General features: G+C 36.9%; 1 protein-coding gene and 1 long non-coding RNA gene across 2 annotated transcripts in view; both read right to left on the bottom strand.

The window, feature by feature from the left end:
• LOC141340600 (uncharacterized) overlaps nt 1–12024 on the bottom strand; it is a 363155-nt gene extending 351131 nt beyond the window's left edge. Inside the window, exons 1-2 of the mRNA XM_073845638.1 lie at nt 11303–12024; nt 10808–11059 (exon numbers count right to left, since the gene is read on the bottom strand). Coding sequence (XP_073701739.1) covers nt 10808–11059; nt 11303–11994 — 944 coding nt within the window. The 5' untranslated portion in view covers nt 11995–12024. The remainder of the gene's footprint in view (nt 1–10807; nt 11060–11302) is intronic.
• On the bottom strand, nt 303–822 carry LOC141340955 (uncharacterized). The gene is made up of 3 exons (XR_012356611.1): nt 635–822; nt 480–541; nt 303–391 (listed from the first exon to the last, which is right to left on the bottom strand). It is a non-coding gene; the product is annotated as an uncharacterized lncRNA (long non-coding RNA).
• Nucleotides 12025–23054: the final 11030 nt, after the last annotated feature.

Here is a 23054-nt window from a genome sequence, read left to right as displayed (position 1 = left end):
TACAGCATTACAATTCATACTAATGGAAAATTATTAAAGCCTTTTCCATTAATTCGAATTTTATTCTAATCTCTCTTACCCGCTTCCTCCTCTGGCGACTTAGGTCTGAGGTCTTATTAGCTGCGGCCCGAAATTTCTGTGCAGTCTCATAATATGTCTTGCAGGCAACTAGAAACAAGTGAATGGGTTTGTTAAAAACAAAAATCAGCCCAGCATAAGTACACAAATAATTAACAATTGTGGTGACAACAAAATGTAAAAATTAAATAACAGTGAAAAGTTCTTACCAACAAAGTCATTACTATCTAGGCCTTCAGTGCGTAATTCCTGGCTTATGGACAATGCTCCCACTAAATATTAGCTAACAGTCTCATTATATGGTTAGCTTAATCTGTGGAGGCAAAAAGTACTGAGTTAAAACAACATGTCTTGCTTCAGAAATTTCAAAATGCATGATAGATAATATCTTTTATCTGTACCGTTGTTCCAGGTCATAACGCCTACAGTTTGCCTCAGAGTTGTGTAGCCGACGGACTGCCTCCTACAAAATACAATAAAAAACTATTTGTTACAAAACTGATCATTACAATGAAAGCAGTGAATTTAATTTGAATGAAGAAGGATTCAAACTTACCGCGATTTCAGGATTGTGCAGCCGCCTCTTCCTCTTCATTCACTATGTCGAGCAGCCGTTTGACTCAAGTTGAGTCAGTCGATCTTCCATAGACTGAACAGTTCGTTGTCACAGTGTTCACAATAACGACGCTGTCCTTTTCTTTTTCTTTTTGGTTTGGAGAGGTCCATTTTCCAGAAATACAAGACATGTTTCTTCTTCTTCTTCTTCTTGCAAGACATGTTTTTAGTGCGTCAACTGTTTAAAGTTCTCCGGGCGCTTCCTGGTTACATCCACGCGAATGTGACGCGTCTCGGCCAATCCGGTTCTAGGGCACGGTCCCATGGCCGATTTGTCCAATCACAGACGAGTTCATGAACGTGACGTGGTCGATTTGTCCTATCACAGACGAGGTCATGAATCAAAGCGCGGAATCCAAAACATTTAGATGAAGACGTTCTGCTTTTTTGTAATTTGCTTTCTGCTTTCATTTTTACGTCGCCGTTTAGATTTTATTCGCTGCTTACAATGGCGAATACAATACCCAGCATCATTTCTCCCTGTTGAGCGCATTGCTGGACGATGTGTGTCAAATACATCCACGATGCAATTATGTAAAACAACAGAAAAAGTTACTATAGTCATGCCGTAACAGTGGTTGAGGTCTGGAATGTTCTAATTTTTTTTTAAGTGATCATTTGCTTTATTATTTGTAAATTGCGTGCAATAAAAGTATTTTTTTGTTCTTTAATTTGCTTTGCCCGAATTGGCTTTCATTACTGAAAAGAAAATATAGTTGTTGTTATATTTGTCTAGATCGAAAATATCAATATACCAACAACTATATTTTCTCTATATTTCATCTATATATGTGTGCGTGCGTGTATATATATATATATAGAGAGAGAGAGAGAGAGAGAGAGATAGATAGATAGATAGATAGATAGATAGATAGATAGATAGATAGATTTTTTTTATAGGGGATATTAACATTTGTGTGTATACATTTAGGTAAAAAGCTAAAATAAGGAAAATCCACATTTGTACAAACTACTTTTAAATACAGTTTGGTCTATAAAATAAGCAGATTTTGATATTTTAGCTGTTTACCGAAATGTTTTCTAGTAATAGTTAGACTTAAAGTACACCCTTACAGCTTTATTTACAGGATTAAGATATTTATGTATTTATTTATTTAAGGATTAAGATATCAGGATTAAATGATATGTGTTTAAAAACTGTGTAACATGAAAAATATAATTGTATTGCATGTCGGGGCATTATGTGTAGTTGGGACACAGTATAAGACAAAGAAACAGGTAAGCAAACTCTAGATAAGAGAGTCTCAAGCCACCCCCCTTCCCCTGGTTTGCCTTTGTAAAGCTTCAGTAATCATTTACATATAAAAGCTTCACCCAGGCCAAGGTGACATGAATCATGGGGGGGGGGGGGGGGACCTTCCACATCAATATTTGGCAGTTCCCGACAATTATCTGTGCTAACTCCACATTCCTGTGGACAGCCGTTAACCTGAAACTTCTGCGACAATTCACAGTGTCGTTTACTGACGAAAACCCCCTTTTTCATGCAGTGAACTTGTGGAAACAACCGGCCAAATGATCGTCATTTTCTAGAGGATTTTGTAGCAGACCTCGAAGTCCTCCTGTCTAGCGGCATTCAATGCAAAGGTAAAAAACATAGCATAAATGTTCTCTGCATCGTCTGCGATGCTCCAGCGAAGGCTTTTGTCTGGGGCACTAAGCTATACTCTGGATATTACGGCTGTGACAAGTGTGACCAAAAGGGTGAATGGTTTAACAGAGTGACCTTTCAGGACACCGAAAACCTTACTCCAAGAACAGATGTATCCTTCAGAAGTCAAGTTCAGCCCGAACATCACAAAGACAGCACACCACTGGCCCAGCTGTCCATTGATATGGTCAAGAGCTTCCCCACTGATTAAATGCATCAATCATGTCTGGGGGTGATGAAAAAGATGCTGCTTAGTTGGACCAGTAAAGTGAGAGGAGTGAGGCTCTCCAGCACTCAAAAACTAGAAGTAAGCAATAGGCTTCTACAAATCAAAAAATAAATTCCATCCCTCTTCTCTCGCACACCTCGACGCCTGGGTAAGATGGAGGTGGAAGACTACAGAATTTCGACAATTTATGCTGTACATAGGCAAGCTGGTGCTGAAATGAATCCTTGAGGATGACCTGTACCAACATTTTCTGGCTTTCAGTGTGGCCATGTGCTTGCTGGTTTCACCAACACTAGCCAAGAGCCATTCGGAGTATGCGAGAAACCTGCTGCACTACTTTGTCTGTAAAGGACGAGCGCTTAATGGAGAGGAGTTTATAGTGTACAACATCCACTTTATGCTCCACATCACTGATTACGCTGCGCAATTTAATGGGCTTGACAACTGCAGCGCATTCAAGTTTGAATCATATCTGTACACCATGAAGAGGATGGTGCAAAGTGGAAAAGACACTTTGAGACAGGTCGCCAAGAGAATAGAGGAAAGGCAGTCATGTCCTCTTGAAAAAGACAGAGAGAGAAAAACTACAAGTACCAAAGACAACGCCTTCTTGCTGAATGAGAACGGCTGCGAGATCACAAATGAAATAGAGAAAGATGGAAAAGTTCTTTGCAGGGTTTATCACAATCCTCTACCAATGTTCATCGAGCCATGCCACTCCTTTCTTGTGGGAGTATACAATTACAACAAAAAACAAGCATCAATGAGATGGATCCCTAGAGAGAAAGTCGAGAAGAAAGCAATCAAAATCAATCATGGGGACACAGTAACATTCATGACCATCTTGCATCAACAGTGAATTTCTGACATTGATAATGTGAGATTTATATGCACATACATGTGTGTAATCTGGGATGAGGTTGAAAAAAAAAATCTTAATATTGATAAAATTGTCTTAAGAGTTGTCCAAAATGTAGTAAAATCTCTCAATGGAACACGTGCTTTACTTTATCATTTTGACCCATTGAATGTTTTTTTGGCTATTGCTACAAATATACCTGTTATACTTATGACTGGTTTTGTGGTCCAGGGTCACATATATATTCTAGAAGAACTGTGCAGTAGGTGACATTTTCAACAAATTAACATTGCTTTTCTTTTCCTCAGCATGTACTATATTGTAGGGATGTAATGGTATCAAAACTTCACGGTACGGTAATACCTCGGTATGAATGTCACGGTACGGTATTTATTGAATCATTTACAGGAAAAACAAAACTAATGAAGAGACTCGAAAAAAGTGCCAGAAGTGTTTATTAAACAGTTTACATGAACACTGAACATATCAATCGCATACAAATTAGCCATCTATCTGTAATCTTTGAAACAGGAACTTCAATTTTTCAATTTTAATAACAAAAAATTATTAAACCATGTAACCACGTTACTTTTTTTTCGCAGTACTTTAGCCTACTTTGTGTAGTAACGAAAACATTCATTTCAGTGGAAAAATAAGTCCAAAACTCTGTTTTAACATTTTGAACAATAGGGCTCCACAATCTTTTGCTTTTTTTTTTTTTTTTTTTTAGAAATTCTTGTGTGTTTTTATTTTTCTGATAATCAAATGAAAGAATAGACATTTATTTTTACCCTTTTAATTTTTGGCAAACAAACAGGTTTACTGTTAAAATCAATACATGGAAGAAAAATTATATTCAGTTTAAAACGTTTAAATAATAATTGTAGTATTTTTGTTCTACAATTAAGTGGTTAATCTTGTTGTAATATTTATTTTTTATCATATATATTGTTTTATGTAAATTATTTAAATAGGAATATATACACACCTACATTATACTGTACAAAAGTAATACAAGACTAATATTGTTCTGTTACATGTTAAACCATACTTTTATTTTGACAGGTTGCCATGAAGTTTCTGTGTGTATACCGTAGTATGATATGATGCTAGTTTTCTCAAATGAAACGGTAAAAGTGACACTCACAGCAGCTTTGGAGACTGAGTTATCTGTTCATGTGAGATACAAAGGCCAAAAATTAGCGGGAGCATCACGCGTGCTTCAGTATGAGTGTTGTAAAAAAAAAAAAAAAAAAAAAAAAAAAAAAAAACGTGTCTTCTCCATTTATACAGACAGAGGCAAACGGAACATGCAGTATTCATATTAAAACGGTCTTTCTCCATTTCAGTTTTCACAGACACTAGTCCATATCGCGATTTGAATTAAGTGACAGACCAACTTTTGATTTATTAATCCAATAATCGACAAATTCCGTGGCATTTCGCGCTATAACGTTAGTTAATTCGGTTTTTATGAATGGAGTCCGCGATCCAGTCCGTGTTTTCGCGGAGGAGACATTGTAAACGCGTGACAGTGTAGAGACAGAAATGACATGCCTTCGTGTAAATAAGATAAATAACATAAGGCAATTTAGTTTGTTTAATAAAAGAACAATGTATAGACCTGTTCTATAGGAAAGATAACCTTAAATGACTTCTATTGTGATCTGGCGCTATATCGAAAATAAAATGAACTTGACGTTCAAGGGGGGCGGGCAACAGACCGCAAAGGATGACGGCCACACCTGGGCTGATGGGAATTGTAGTTCCCGCTACCTCCCGTTCGCTCCATTCGCCTGAGCAAACTTTTCTTAGAAGAACTATGGTTTTATCGAGTCATGCGACCACGGTAGTATCGAAAAAATTTGCTATTGCGGTACGACGGTATTTACAATACCGTTACATCCCTACTATATTGTAGAATTTTTAGAAGAATCATTGGTTGGAATTATAGCAGAGTGCTGGACATTTGAAGATGATGAGGTATAACCTTTTACAAGTCCAACCCACAGAAATAATATAATCTTGAAAGTTGAAATTTTCCTGATTAGGCAACAGTTAACTTTTGACTTTCCTTACAAATTTCAGCAACAATATTGTTACTTGCCCCCGAACAATTAGACAAAATGGGTAAAAAAAAGAGACATGGACCACACGAAATATCCGTGTTTTTGCCAAAACTGGTGAAGTTCAAATTGTCATGTATCTGGTCTTCCCTGTCATCATAAACTCTTGCACCACACTTCATGGACTTCATTCCCCATAAGCCACTGCACTAATCTCTGCATTCACCTGGCCCTTGTTTCTCACTGCTCTGATTAGTTCTCACAGCTGCACCTCATCACTCTGACTGCATTTAAGCCACTCACACACACAGCCACCTTGGGAAGTCTTATCATTCCCTATGGTTGTTATTCTAAGCGTTTTCCATGTTTCCAGACTCCCTGGCCGTGTTGTTTCCTTAGTTTATTCCTGGTTTGTTTTGTTTGTCTTATTTGTTTTCTTTGTCACTTTGGACTGCCCTTCTGGATTTCGACCCCCCCGCCTGTGTTACGGATTACTCTCTGGATTGTCTTTGAGGTTACTGTTTGCCGATATTTTGACCCTGTCTGTTTGACCACGTCTGTTAAATAAATGCTGCGAATGGATCTGAACGTCTCTGACTCCTCCTTGTGACACAAATTATGGCAGGATATTTTCAGATTATTAGTGAAATAAACTGATGACATTTTGATTTTCTAATTCCATTAACATTTCATCCCTAGATGATTTCGACAGGCATTAAGGTGGAAAAAAATGCTGAAAAATGAGAATTCCTCTGTAGTAAGCGGCACTGGCAATAACTGGCCAACCAGAAAACCAAGCAGATTCGAAGACAGCAGCAATGGTATAAGACATTATATACCCAGAAAAATGTCTAAAAATTTAAAAACATGTCATACTAAAGGGAAAGTTCACCTAAAAATTTAATTTCTGTTATCATTTTCTCACCTTAACCGTTGTTCTACACCTGTATTAGTTACTTTGTTCTGGTGAACACAGAATATGATGTTTTAGAGAATGTTGGTAATGAAACATTTGCTGGGCTTCACTGACTTTCTAAGTATTGAAAAACATACTATAGTGACCGAATTCGTTAAGAATAAATATTCACTATTTAGGGAGTACAGTGTCACTAAATAAAGCATTACAATTAATTTCACAGTTTTATATGCAATTCTCTGAACGAGTTGTCTTGATTTAAACACTTTCAGTTGTTAAAAGCACACACCTTTCTCCGTTTGAATCCCAGAGGCAGGAGCGCGCCGCAGCCTTATGACGTCACATCTCCAGACCAAAATAAAATTCTTGTTTGCTAAAAAATAAAATATAACTTTACATTATACAACATATAATACTGTACCTAGTACGTAGGATGAACTGCAGATCTGTCAAAAGTCCAAAGCTATTGATACTAATTATCTAATTTTATATCCAATACATTTGGATACATTCCATTATCTCGGTTTTCAAATTACAGGACTGGAAAAACTTACGATTTTTTTTAAATTAAATTTGAGTTTGCAGAGAGATTGAACTATTATTAAATAAAATTGAAAAAATTAAAGATTTATGACTGTAAAGGATTACATTATTATGTAAAGGATTAAGTATAACAGCCTGTGCTAAAATGAGATTATAACAGTTATCTATCACATGAGTAATATCTCTGACTGAAAAAAATTTATTACATTTCATATTAGTGTTAAACACAACATATGGGCTAACAGCAGAAGGCTACTTCATTTCAGAAAAAAAATTGTCCATATTTAAATATAGCTATAGTTTTAAATTTTTATGTTTGTATAAAACCCAATTATACTAAAATTATGGAAACAGCATCCATTTATTTCTTACATTCCTGCTTCTCCTCTGCACTAGCTGTGTTGCTTACAAAGTAATAAAATTTGTATTAACTTTGTTTGAAGTTGACAGTACCCTTTTCCACCCAGTATTAGGGCAATTCAAATCATTTTTGGATTAATATAACAAGAATGATTTGTATGTTTTTTTCCAAGTAAGTAGTTTCAAAGCATTTATACAGTATGGAGCCCCTAACGTCCCCTGTAGAAGAAAAATGGTTAATCCATGGATACGGTTTTGCAATTCGTTTCCTCAGTTTATAAACCGTACTCATGAATTCATAAATGTTCCCCAGGGCCGTGCAGTGACCTTTAAAGGGGCAGGTGCTCAAAGTATAAAAAAGGGCACCTGGAACTAGGCATTAAAGAGCCCCTCGGGTCCATCACCTCATTGTTGACATTCAGTTACTTATGTAACAAGTAACAATGTCATTAATAAGACCAATAATGCATTATTCGAAGGACTCAAACAACAGAATTAGTAATATATTTATCACATTAAAAGGGACTCCCTAAATAGGCCTGTGCTCAAAACATCAGTACAGCAATATTGTACTGTATATTGTGACACATTCCTTGCTGATATAGGTATCATTACAGAGTCTTCTAGCAGCCAATGCTGTGAAGCAGTTCTGAGAAAGAAACCGAACATAAAAGACCATTTTAATGTTTAGAAGATTAAAAAAAATTTTTACCTATTCATTTAGATTAAAAATTGTTGTGTAAAGATTTTCTTCTTTCTATTAAACACAGTAATAAATAACAGCGTTATATTAAACTCTGTGTGGTCACTACTGAAAATATCTGTGGCCCCTGATGTATTGTATTGTAAGATTGTAGACGGTAGAATATTAAGGCATAAAATGGCATGATTTATAAATCAGATACAGGTTCACAAAAAAAAAATCTCATACAATGGAATGTCAACCTTTACACCATTAAAAGGAATAAATCGAGTTTATAATTTATTATATTTTTTCTTAATTGTTTAGATTTTTAGAAGGCATATTAACATCTTTCACATTTACAACTCTGTGTTTGCTGCATAAAAACGCAGGTCGATTATTGCAATAATTTGACCATAAAGAACTGAAAAAATGTGGAAATAAAATTAATTTTCTGTCATGAGGGGGCGCTTTAGGAGTGCTGAAATATTACGGTTTCCATAGGAACGGCTGAACACAAAGCAGCATTTAACGCAGTTTTATCAGAGGTGAAATGAAAATGCCAACGACACGTTTCTGAGGACAGTCTGTTCCCTTCAGAGACGTTCATATAAAGACATCAGTGCAGCGCTTTGACTTTGAAACGTGCAGCATGCATATTCAATGAAATCATTGCCTTTTGAAGTTTAATCCAGCCCTATCGCGATTCTCGTCTTTCCGTCCCCAACTGTAAGACCTCCTAAATTATAATTAAGTATTTTCTTATACTATTTAACATACATGAAACTTTTTATGGCCTTTAATTTGATACAACCTAATTGAGGAGTTTTTAAGGACCTGCAGGAGAGATTGTCTGTCGGCAGTCCAGCTAACTATTTTGGTAGCCCGACTGAAAAACACTGTAGTCCCGGGGCTTCGGGCAAGCGATTTTGCGAGGCCTGCATTACATACACAAAATGAAATCAAGGATATAAAGCAGTGTGTAACAGTTGACTTCTCTGTTAATAATAGAAATACTAATTGCATTTTATCAGCTTTTAATAATGTATGTAATGATAAAAATCATTTTGTTTTAAGATTTTATTAATGACCCTAATACTCCATTTTTCTTTAGAAGGTAGAACTTGTGGGTTTGAAAGCACTTTGTTTTCTTGTCTTTTCGGTCACATGTTCTTCTTGGCTCATTTTTCTTCAAGGTCCTCCAAACTTTATTTTTCCACATTGAAACGGTTCTGTATCATTCTGTCTGGAAGGTTGTGTTGCAGAATGTGCTTCCTGTACCTGCCTTGTAATGATGCATACATTCTTTGAATGACTGTTTCAGAGGGTGCACTTTTTTAATAGGATTTTGTCTTTGACAAACAGGACCAGTTTTAAGAAAACAATTTGTGGCATATGTTTTCTGTAGGTCATTGTCATGTCAACAGACTCCCTGTTATTGTATTACTTCAAATCTCAAGGAATTATCCCTGATCAGAGTGGAAAAATTGGCCTAGACTATTTCATCAGAATATCCAGTATCCCTGAACAATGATATTTGTTGTTGCCCATTTCAGCTGCCTCCTCAGGATTTTCAATCGACATGACAGCCTCAAATACACCTGAAAAGTCTAATAAATGGTAAATGTTGACCTGACCAATGCTGTGTTAGCCTCTGGAGGATGTAGTTGTCCACTGTCTGCTTCTCATCTAGTGTTTCTTCTGCAATTTTTAATCCACAAATGTGGCTATAAATGTCTTTATTTACACACAGTGTGTTTGCTTTGGTGTGAAAGCCATGGCACGTTCACTTGAAAAATTTGTCCTCAAAAAGGTTGAGCCACAAAAATAAATAACTAACACAGACACAGAAACACTCCCAGCAGACATTTGTGGATATATTTTATTGTTCTTGGGAGGTGCTGTGATCTATAGGAGACGTGGCACTTCATGTGGACTTACAACTGTATACATATTGTTATTGCTTATGTTAATTATGTATATGTATTGCCAAATGACCAGGTTGCAAAAACATCGTAAAAATAACAGAACAAAAAAAAAAAAAAAAAAGCATAGTGGTTTAATAATAAAAAAGCCTGTTCTTTATGATAAACATAGTATGATGGGTTTTTTTTTTATTCAATGGACAGATGTGACATTTTGGTTTATTTGGCTCCATATAAAGAGGGATAAGGTCTTCACAAGAAAGTGTTTGAAGAAGTGTTGAGTGTGTTATGTGCTTCTGGCAAAGTATCACTGTTTATTAATTTTTTTGTATGTTTGGGAAATTAAGGAGATGGGTCTACAAAACCAACTCAATCCCCAGGAAGCAAAATAATTCGGATGTGAAAGAGGAAGAGCAGCTTAAGCCATTATTTTATATGTATGTATTCATTTTTTTCCTTTACAAAATCATGCTTATTTATTTCTTCCGGGTAAAAAGTATAAGCACACATATTATAGTAAATCATTTTTTTAATTTTAACAGTTATGCTACAGATGGTTCATTTCATCATTGCTATTGTTTCACTGTCGATACTGTGGTAAAACCATAGTTCTTTTGTAGTTACTATTGTTTTACTATAAAAAAAAACATGGCTTAACTACAATTACTGTAGTAAAACCATGGTTTATTTTGGAGTTACTATGGTTTTACTTCAAAAACTATAGTTTTACTATGGTGACTGTGGTAGAACCATGGTTTATTTTATAGTTAAAATGGTTTAATACTAAAACCATAGTTAAACCATGGTTGCTACGAAAAAAACATTGTTAATTTTCGTAAAGGAGTGATCACATCTAGCTGACTTTTCTCCAGAGTGAACTCTCATGTGTCTGTTAAGAGTTCCTTTTCGGTTGAAACTTCTTCCACATTGTTTGCAGGTGAAAGGCTTCTCTCCAGTGTGAACTCTTATGTGGTCTTGAAGGTGATGCTTATAATTAAACCCCTTTCCGCACTGAGGGCATGTGTAGGGTTGCTCTCCAGAGTGAATTCTCATGTGGTCTTCAAAGAGCTGTTTTTGACTGAAACTCTTTCCACACTCAGAGCATGAGTAAGGACTCTCTTCATGAGCTCTCTTATGGACTTCAAAGTTTTCATGTTGATCAAAACTCTTTCCACACTGATCACACTCATAAGGGTGTTCGTGAATTCTCATGTGTCTGGTAAGGCTTCCATTTTGAGTGTAACTCTTACCACACTGTTGGCATATGAAAGGCTTTTCTCCAGTGTGAATTGAAACATGTCTTTCAAGATTCAGCCTATGATTGAAATGCATTCCACACTGTTCGCAGACATAAGGCTTCTCTCCGGTGTGAATTCTCATGTGGACTTTCAGCTTTCCAGATCGAGTAAAACCCTTTCCACACTGTTGGCAGACATAAGGCTTCTCTCCAGTGTGAACTCTCATGTGGACTCCCAGGTGCCCAAGTTGAGTGAAACTCTTTCCACACTGTTGGCAGACGTAAGGCTTCTCTCCAGTGTGAATTCTCATGTGGACTCTCAGGTGTCCAGGTTGAGTGAAACTCTTTCCACACTGCTGGCATGTGTTAGGCTTCTCTCCAGTGTGAATCATAAAATGCCTTTTAAGATTTTTTCTAAGACTGAAACTCTTTCCACACTGTTCGCAGACATAAGGTTTCTCTCCAGTGTGAACTCTCATGTGGACTTTCAGCTTTCCAGATCGAGTAAAACCCTTTCCACACTGTTGGCAGACGTAAGGCTTCTCTCCAGTGTGAATCATAAAATGCCATTTAAGACTTTTTCTAAGACCGAAATGCTTTCCACATTGTTCGCAGGCATAAGGTTTCTCTTCGGTGTGAACTCTCATGTGTCTTTTAATACTTCCTCTTTGACTGAAACACTTTCCACACTGTTGGCAGGCAAAATAACTTCTTCCTTTCTTTCGAGTCTTTTTTCTTGAGGAAGTCGTTTCAGTCTGTGAACAACTAAAAGATTTTTCTCCATCTATGAAATCATAATCTTTCTCTTCCATTTCATTTAGTACTTGACTCTCCTCTTTCAGTGCCATCAGGTCTAAAGTGAAAAAAGACAAGTAAAAGTTAACCCCAGTTTAAAGACACAAAACAGCAGACATCAAAACATTCAAACATGTAAAGTGTCAAAACTAACACACAACTAAATCCTATATGCCCTAAGCCAGCGGTTCTCAATTCCAGTCCTCACGCTCCGCCTGCTCTGCATATTTTGCATGTCTCTCTTAGATAACACACCTGACTGATAATCAGCTCATTAGAATTGAACGCTGTGCATGAACTGTGTTCCAACTGACATGGTCCCTACACAGTATTCATTGTTCCCTGATCACTGGAAACCCTTTGAATTTTACTTCACGCCACTGCCTGCAGCGTCTTCAAGCTGCAACCTCCCGCTCTCTCAATTGAAACCAACACGGAAGTGGCTTAAACTGCAATTCACTAGCCGTTTTTCCACTGTCGGGCCAAAAGTGGGCGTGCTAGTGCGTGCCAGAGCCAGTCGCGTTTCCACTGTCACTTCCGGGGCCTGATCGTGCCTCGTCGGTGCTTCCTCAGGGCCAATGGCCCGGGTTTTTCGGCCCGACGAAAACCTTGGGCCAACGCGGGCCAGCCGGGGCGTGGTCAAAGTGAAAGGCGGAGTGTGTCTGCGGTACGATGCGCATTTCACTGTATTACTAATACAGGGCTCTTCTATGTATTTGGGCCAATGACAATATACAACGCCAGTTTGACGGCGTCTGCAGAAACAAAGACGTGATAAAATACATCGCTGCTGGACTCACAAAGCTAAATATCCAGCGCACCACAATGCAAGTTCGAGACAAGTTGAAGATATTGCGGGCGCACGGCGCAGTACAAAGCCATAAAAACGCACAATGGACAAAGCGGTGCCCAGAGAAGACACTTACATTAGGCAGATATTATATGGAAATGACGTTTTGATGGGCACATTACTTAAATGGTTATCTGATGGGGCACCTTTTGTGTCCTGTGTAAATCAGGTCCTATTCAGTAATAGTTACACTATTAACTGTTGTTACAGATTTGTGATGAAAACATTTAAATGACTGTCTGATTAGTATCTACTCGTTTTTAAATTTGGAAAAATGCAAATAAGATCCTATAAAAATGAGATCTGATGTATAAGTTTATTTACATCGTCCAAAAACCCCCACAGAAACTCACCAACACACCTTGATAAATTGTTAACATACACTGTACCTGTATCTGTGCCTAAATAAAAGCATACAAAATTATACTAGAAGTACAACTGTGTAGTTATTTTTCGCAGTAGTGTGTAGATAATATGCAACATTTAGTTTAATGTAATACCAAGTTAGAAGAAAGACTTGTGTGTCGGTCATAAAAACAAAGCTTCTTTTCAAGTGATTTATTAATGTAATATATTACAAATATTGCTGCTGCATAAACAACTGTTGCAGAGCACTTCTTGCATCAGAACAGACATCACGAACATTAGACGTTTCTGCATTCGCTGTATCCGGCTTCCACGTCGCTTTATTGTTCTTTTTTGCCTTGCAGCTAATATAAGCTTTCGCCGTAAACGCTACTGAGCCTCCGTCTTCGCATCTTGTTTTCGCTGCCTCATCTTCCACCAAGAAAACACCAAAAGGAGCAAACAGCCGCTTCGGCTCTCTTCCTTCGATAATCACACTACGGTGACTGACTTTCAATCTCCCCGCTGAAAGGGGAGGGGTTTCGTGACGTTTGATTCAAAGAGGTGTGTAAAGGGCGGGCTTTAGGTTTGCGCAGCGAGGCTACTGGCTCGATAGTGGAAACGCAGCTTACTTTTGGTCTTGGTGCTTGCGACTCGAGGCCATTGGCCCCGCCCGGCACGCTCTTAGCACTGGCTCGCACTGGCCCGACAGTGGAAATGCGGCTTCTGACTGGCCGCAAGAGACTGGCTGCAAAAGGGAGGTGCAATTTACGAGATACACTACATGTACCGTCTACTGCTGTAACAAGCAATTCGAAAAACTCTAATATCTCCATAAATGTTCGACTAAGGTAAAAAAAAAATGGAAGGGGTATTTACATGGTCTTAGGAGTGCATAGCAATGAAGTCAATCCTACTCCGAACCATCCCTTCAAGAGGGAGTTGGAGAATGAGTCTTTTCCAAAAAAAAGTGGAGTGTTTCTTTAACACTCATGTTGAAAATTAGCCAGTTTGGGCCAGTGCGTACCAGGGCTAACAATGAGCTGGACAAAATCAACGGCTTTGCACCTCAAACCGCGAGCACAAAATCAAACAGCACTTCCACTGTCAGACCAGCCTTACTGTAAAACCCACCCCTAACACCCCTCTCTGAAACAAACATCATACAACCCCATCATTTTCCCAGCCAGGACAAGATTATATAGTATATTATAACTATATGTTAGAAAAAGCAGCTTAAATACTGAGGCAGCTGATAAACTGCCCAGATAGCACACATACGTTGGGCCGACGTCGTCCCGACTTACAAAATTCCATCGGCGCGATGTCGCTCCGAGATCGTTTGCTAATCGGCAAGACGTCGCCGCGATGTCGGCATTTAATCGCAAATGCTGTCCGGCCGACATTCGGCCGATGCAGCTTTAAATCCCCGCTGCTCTGCGTGGGCGCGGTTCACCGGCGTTTCTCTCATTCCTATTCTAACGTACCACCCGCGGCAGGAGCCGCTGGTTTATAATAAAACAATACACACGACACCACTCTCAATAACGGTTGCTTGTTTATTAACATTTTCAAGGTAGACATTAAACATACAAATACATTTACATTTATCAGATATATTTGTATCAAAAGTGACATACAAATGAGAATCATTCACTCTTTCAAAGATTAACCACAGCATTTGCAGTAAAACCATAGTAAAAACTAAATCAATATTTTTACTACAATAACCGTTTAACAATGACTGTTGCATTAAAACCACAGTAAGTACAAAACTAACCATTACTACAGTATTTGCAGTAAAACCATAGCAACCACATTTATTATGATTTTAAAAAACTATGGTTACTACAGTCATGCTTACCACAGTTTTACTGTAGTATTACTACAATTCAACTATAGTAGAACCATGGCATCAAAACCTTATGAACTAAAAAAAAAAAAAAAAACTTGTTTACTATACTTATAGTTGCTACAGTTTTGCTACTGAAAAACCATGGTTAACTGCTCTATAATTATATACACATTTCATAATACTTATCATTCAAAGTAGGTTTACAGAAAATCCATTTTTCCAAGGTTACAATGTAAAAAAAAAAAAAAAACTTTAATCAGCCAGGTGATTGAGACTTACTGGGAAAGATCTTTTAGCAACAAAGAAATGTCCATATGACAGCAGCTCAAAGATAAAGGTAATTATCTATTTTTATTGCCACATCAGAATCGAATCTATCTTCATGGCAAAAACCGATGTACAATATTACAACAAAATAAAAACCGAGCAAACAAGCAGTTAAAATGTTTTAAGTTATATGATACATATTTTAAAATCTTTTCTAATAAAACCTTACTAAAGTATCTAGTGAAGTGTTCAGTTAAACACAATCCTTTAACATTATTAAAGGGTAAGTTCTACAATTTTTAATCCACTTTGTATGTTACAAAGTTGTTAATATATATAAAAGTTGTTTATTCTTTCTCAGAGATACCCTGTTTATTTGTCAGCAAAACTCTACTGCATGACGCAAAACACAGTATTTTGTCATTTTGTTGATGCAAAAAGTGTTTTTGTCAAAACTCATCATTTCATTATGAGTCATCCTGCAGAGTGTTGCTTACAGTATAAGTAAAAAGGGATTTATAGGTACACATAACTCATTTACAGATTTACAGATATTAGAAACACTGCAATAATACAAAGGGTTGAAAATTGATACCCTTAAAGGCAATATAAGGATAATATTTCACAGCTTTGTATGTCCATGTACAGCTGGCATCATCTGAAAACTTGAGTGTTGCGGTCTTCTGAAGTCTTCACAAGTAAGGCTGGATCCGATCTTGAACTGGCGTAACCTCTGGTAACCTTGGGATGGGCATCCAGAGAAAGAAACAGGAAAGCAAAAGGAGAAAGATTAGTATAGCAGCTGTTCATATTATTTCAGACCAAAGATGATTTATTTAAATTACATATAACTGTAGTGCAATGTTATATGAATGCTTAGCTAAAAATGTGTATTTTAAATTAATTTAAACAAAAAGATTGTACCTGACCCATGGACATAATCAGAAAGACTGTTTTAAAGTTAAAGAATTAAATACAAAAATGTTGCAACTTATACTTTAGTGGATTTTGGTATATCCTCACTATTATCAATTTTTTATTATCAGAGTTTTGTAACCTCATTACAGGCCAAGTATTAATGCCTGTATTTGTGCTTATTGTGATCTGGTTTAATCACAATAAGGATTTTTGTAGAAGCAAAGGTAAAAATATTATTTGCCCTCAGTATTCAGGGAACAGACACAGTCTCTACAGAATGGACTACATATGCCACAGTATCATTTAAAGGGTTAGTTCACCCAAAAATGAGAATTCTGTCATTAATTCCTCACTCTCATGTCATTCTAAAACTGTTAGACCTTTGTTCATCTTCAAATCACAAATTAGGATGTTTTGGATGAAATATGAGAGCTTTCTGACCCTGCATAGACAGCAAGGGCCCTACCACGGTCAAGACACAGAAGGGTAGTAAAAGCATTATTAAAATAGTCCATGTGACATCAGCGATTCAACCTTCATTTTATGATGCTACAAGAATACAAATTTAGTTTCTTTTGTGCACAAAATTACTCTCATAGTTTCATAAAATTACAGTTAAACCACAGATGTCACATGGACAATTTCAACAATGTCATTACTACCCTTCTCTGTCTTGACTGTGGTGGTTACCCTCACTGTCTATGCAGGGTCAGAAAGCTCTTGGATTTTATCAAAAATATTTTAAATTGTGTTCAGGAGATGAAAGGAGGTCTTACGGGTTTGGAACAACATGGGCATGAGTAATTAATGACAGAATTTTCATTTTTAGGTGAACTAGCCCTGTAAGTGGGAGGTACATTATAACTGTAATGTGCACTACCTTTCAAAAGTTTACGTCTTTGAAATAAGTCGCTTCTGCTCACCAAGGCTGCATTTATTTGATCAAAAATGAAGTAAAAACAATAATATTGTAAAATATTATTACAATTTAAAGGGATGGTTCGGAGTAGAATTGACTTCGTTGCTATGCACTCCGAAGCCCATCTAAATACCCCATCCGGAGTTTTTTTTACCTTAGTCGAACATTTATGGAGATATTAGAGTTTTTCGAATTGCTTGTTACAGGAGTGAATGGTACATGTAATGTATCTCGTAAATTGCACCACTAAACGTGCAAGTAATCTTAGCAAACTTGTACAGTAGTGTAAATAGGTTATGTACTCACAAAACGCTGCATCAGAACATTTGTAAGTCCACCATGAGTGTTTTAAAAACAAGTTTTACCCGAGAACTACTAGTCTCAGAAACTACAAGTCGACGTCACTTCCCTGGTTTGAAAAAAGCTCATTAAAGTCCTCCTACTACATCTGTGTGCATGTCAACTTGTAGGAGGACTTTTACGTGCTTTTTTCAAACCAGGGAAGTGACGTCGACGTGTCGCCATTTGTAGTTTTTGAGACTAGTAGGGATCCGCTAAAACGTGTTTTTAAAACACTCATGGTGGACTTACAAATGTTCCGATGCAGCGTTTTGTGAGTACATAACCTATTTACACCACTGCACAAGTTTGGTAAATTTACTTGCACGTTTAGTGGTGCAATTTACGAGATACATCACATGTACCATTCACTCCTGTAACAAGCAATTCGAAAAACTCTAATATCTCCATAAATGTTTGACTAAGGTAAAAAAAACTCCGGATGGGGTATTTAGATGGGCCTCGGAGTGCATAGCAATGAAGTCAATTCTACTCCGAACCATCCCTTTAACAACAGATTTTTGTGAATATATTGTGAAATTAAATTTCTTTTTATCAAAGCTGCATTTTCAGCATCTTTACTCCAGTCTTCAGTGTGACATGATCCTTCAGAAATCATTCTAATATGCTGATTTGCTGCTCAAAAAATATTTTTAATTTCTAATTATCAATGTCTTATCATTATCAGTTATCAAAAGTTAAAGGAAACATTTATGTTTCAAACAAATGCTGTAAATTAAAAAAGAAACTTTTTTTATTCATCAAAATATCCTCCTGCATTGAGTCAAACACATGATTAATGATTTCTGAATGATCATGTGACCCTAAAGACTGGAGTAAAGATACTGAAAATGTAGCTTTGCATCACATAAATAAATTACTTCTCTAACTATATTAAAATAGAAAACAATCATTTTAAATTGTATTAATTTCACAATATTACTGTTTAACTGTATTATTTATCAAATACACACAATTGTGGTGGGCAGAAGAGACTTTACCATACCAAAACTTACGAAACAGTAGTGTATGTTTGATATTTTACTTACTAGACAATGGTTTACAGCACTTTGGAGAAGAAGGTTCACTCTGAGTCTGCTGATGTGCCACAGGCCATCATCGTGGAAGAATCTAGGAACAAAACATTTGTCACAGAGACCACAATATTTAGTATGCAGTTGGTGGTTTATTAGAAGGAAACAAGTTAAAGTACAGGTAAAATGCAAAAAAAAAAACAAAAAAAAAATACTATTAGATAACAGAATATGTTTTTAGTTTTAAGTAGAGTTACATTTGGCTGTGAAAAGCTTCTTAAAATTACTATAATAATTAAATATTTAATTTTGTAAAAGACATTAACAGACACATGGTTATATAGGATAAATATATTGTGAAAAATGCTTAAAGTTATTTTTAATGAGCTTCTTCGGTTCACCTGTATTTCCTGTTTCTGTCAGCAGCTCTCTTAAAACATTTTGAAACCTTGGAGCTTCCCTTCTGTTGTGGAGGCTTTATTTCTGTCCCCCTGAAAGAACATATTTTGTCAGTATGCGTTTACCATACAAGATCAAGACGCATTTGAACTTGGCAGCCATTAAGGTTCAATAAATGAGACTACTTCCAATAACCCATAGACAAATTGTCAGCAAAAAAGCCAAAAGTTTCATAAACAAGACCTCAATCTCTAGAGTTAGCATACTTCATCTGTGAGATGCTAACAGACTTTTTCGAAGACATTAAACCATTTCTACAAAGTAAATATTCAACAGAAACGCGTCAATTACAAGTAAGGAACAGTTTTATGTATTAATTGTGTGATTTTAAGCACTAAACTTACCTAAAAGCAGTGACAACAGCAGCTAGAGACGGAGTTTTGTGTCAGGTGTCTTGCTACAGCCCCGTTTCCGTGGCAACCTCTCCAGTGTAAACTTAGACATTCAACAAATTAAAATACGTCAAAGTCACGCAGTATTTACAAAAGTAAACATCTAGAATTGAATCATTACATTATTAATCTAGTCTCATTCAATCATTATCCAACAGACTATTAGTTTAAAAAGGAACCACAACAATAGCTGGCTCACCGTAGAGACGGAGACTTTCTGGCAGCCTGTACCAGAGTGAAAAACACGACGAAAAACGTTAGTTAGAAAGTAGTGTAACACTACTGAAATAAAAACTAAAAACAAACTCTGAACTAAGCTTTTTGCTGCTCGGTGTCTAACGTTAGCTCGTCCCCTCAGAGAAACAGCTGGAAACACAGTAAAATAAAATCCATTAGCGTTAGCTAAACAAGTTAACCTTATTTGGAAACGAGCCAAAGTCTCAAGTAGGGCTCACGCAAAGTCTTTTACCTGTACTACAGTGCACCAAGCGCCTTACTAGTTATAAAGTGTCACAAAATTAACAAAATAATATATTTTTTCCAATAAACTCAAGTGAAAACTTACCTGAAAGCCACGGATGTCGCCGGGGGAGTCGCCATCTCTCTGGTGGGTTGCTAAGAGACGAGTAACTGTACAAGTTCAAACAGAAAAACGCGGCATCGGCCTTCTGTCGTGAGCCGACTCAGAGCCGACCTTTGATGAGCTGGCAAAGTAGAGCACTGACCAAATTACACCCGCCTACGCCTGGCCGATCCTTTTTAGATCTTAGAGTTTATGAGTCCGACGTTCTGCTTACGGGCCGACATCGGCCCGACGTATGTGTGCTGTCTGGGTGGTGTGTGTCTCAGTCCACCGTGAGTCACCAGATGAAGAGGTCCGCTGGGTATTTACATGCTTCACTTTCAAATGATAAGCCAGATGTGAGCTTGATGAATGATAGGCGAATGTTTTTTTTTTTCCTGTCTGATATACTGGAATTAGTCCTAGATGTTAACGATCTCTTTGACGTTTTTGACATGGACAGTTTTTTTCTGTGACTGACCAACTAATAAAATATTAGTTGACTCTTCTCATAAACTAACATTCATTGAACTATTAAGGCGGTAGAACTAGTCGAGTGAAAGCGACGACCAGACTTTATTTCACATACGTAATCATTACATCTGAACAAGTTAGACCACATGCACACAACCCTTATTTACCTATTTCATATGAAAATATTACTCAATCCTAGCAGTGAATATTAACATATAAATATTTGATTTCACACAATTCTTTAAATGCTGTTTTTAAATCGGAGCACTATGAGTGAAAAATGGTCTTTAAGATAACTCTAAGAAAAAAATGAAGCTGAAATCCTTAAAAAAAAGAGAGATCTGCAAGAGGGCAAACTGTAGAAAAACACCTGCCAAAGACAAATTAATTGAGAAAATGTAGAAGACAGTTCAGCTTTGAGAATGAAAACCAACCTGTTTGTTCCTCAGTATCTTCATGTTTGACTCTCAATGTTTCTTCAATCTTCACGTCTTCACTCTCCTCTTTAATAAACACCATCTTTATGTCACATGGATCTCAGTCGCCTCACCAGACGTTTTTTTTTTCTTCCGTGTTTGGAAACTTTGTCCTGTTTAAGATGACAATTTTTAACAGGAAAAAATAAATAAATGTGTGTGCATCTCAATCAGCTCTAGTTCAGTAGTCAGTGCACTAATGAGGGAGTCTAATTATCTGATTAGACAAACACTCAAAACTTCAACTTCAACATTTAGTAGCCTATATTTAGTAGCCTATATTACATTTAATTGATCCATATTTAAAAAAGAAAAATCGCTATTGTATTTAAAGATTGTCATTACAACAACAAAAACGTTTGCAGTTGTTTGCAAAAGTTGTCACGTTTGAGTTTGTCCTCGTTGTATTTTCACTGTTTTGAGCAGCAGGTCTCTAAGCGTGCAGCGATTCGAAACAGTGAATCATTTTGTGAATCAACCGATTCAATTGACTCGGAGTTTGTAATTCGTGTTTCTGATCTGAATCACTACAGAGAGAGAAATCAGACTGATCTGTGGAGGCGCGTTACTCACAAAATAACGTTCATTATTAGATTAAATATTGCAGTGTTATACGCAATAATTATGAAGTCTAAATCTCGTGAAACCATATAATAGACTGATCACGTTGTATGAATTTAAACACTTTAAATGATTAAAAGTACAGACCTTTCTTCAACTGAAACCATTCACTGATGCAGGAGCGCGCCGCAGCCCTATGACGTCACTTTTTTTTTCCCTAAAAAAATAAAAGTCCTGTTCACGCGCTTCTCTGTCTGTGATCCAAAAAGTGCCCTGATATTTACAGGGAAACACATATGAACAATAAAACTTATGTCAGTGGAATTAGGAGTTTTTCTATTGGTGAAATACATATTAAAGTATATTTATGGAATGAAATTAAAAAAGTATTATTTTTCAGATATTTACAAATTGTAATATTTATAATATTAATTACATATTATTACATTTTCCAAATGTATTCATTCATTCTTTCATTTATTCAATCATGTGTTTATGACGTTTATGTCCACAGTTGTTTCTTTTTATGTTCATTTAACATTTATTTAATTTTGTAGTTATAGATGCATATATATAGCTGTAGTCTTGTCTAACTTGGAGAATCGCATGGCCACTAAGGAGGTGCTACCAGCCAGACCTGTCTCCATTTGCACCCATAAGGAACCTCAGGGGTCAGGTTGCCCAGTGCTCTCTTCTCTTAGTACATTAAAGGGTCATCGGATGCCCATTTTCCACAAGTTAATATGATGCTTTAGGGTCCAAATGAAAAGTTTGTAATATACTTTGATTAAAAATTCTCAATGGTAGTGTAAAAACACTCATTTTACATGGTAAAAAAAATGCCTGTTCTCAGCAAGCGATATCAGTACCTGGCCCTTTAAATGAAATGAACCTCTGCTCACCCCGCCCCTCAGTTCTGTGGGGCCTGTCATCACAATTGCCTAGACAACAGTTGGGGGTTTATTTGGGGAAATAATGGTCGTGCAAGACTGTTTCTGTTCATTTGTCCTTTTCTTGTGTAGCCCACACACATAAATATCTGCATCTTACATTTATATATATATATATCTAGCAGTGGCGGCTACTGGTCTGTCAAATAGGGGAAGCTCATTTTCGATCTAAAAAAAGGTGAAAAGTGAAAGTGAAAAGGAATGTTGTGTATAATTGTGTGAAATGTATGATGAAAATGAAGCAATTTCGCCAAGCAAATCTAAGGAAATAGGTTGCAGCAGTTTTTATTTCAACTGAATTTGAGAAATCTGCGATCATGGGACTAAGCGCGAATAGCTTCAGCGATTCCTTATAGTACAAAATCGTTGTCAGTCAAAAGGAGATGCAATCTTTCGACAGACCCTCCAATCATCACGCAGAAGCTCAGCGTCCAGGCCAGCCCACTGCTCATTCACCCCCAGAGACGCTGAGCGTCCGTGGGCGGGACATAATCGCAGCGTTTATCCAATGACCGTCTAGTTTCAAAGCACTGAAAAAAAACGTTCAAAGCAGCCCCATTGAAGTCAATGGACGCTGGGCTTCAACAGGGAAATGCACTGTGACACTACGGGAATGTATGAGAAGAAAATCAAGTCAGCCGACCTGCTATATCTAACTGATTCTGAACGAACTCTA

Source organism: Garra rufa, chromosome 1 (genome assembly GCF_049309525.1).
Source record: "Garra rufa chromosome 1, GarRuf1.0, whole genome shotgun sequence".
In the NCBI taxonomy this organism is placed as follows: Eukaryota; Metazoa; Chordata; class Actinopteri; order Cypriniformes; family Cyprinidae; genus Garra; species Garra rufa.
The sequence above is the reverse complement of the archived record's forward strand: the minus strand, read 5'-3'. Positions and strand labels throughout refer to the sequence as shown.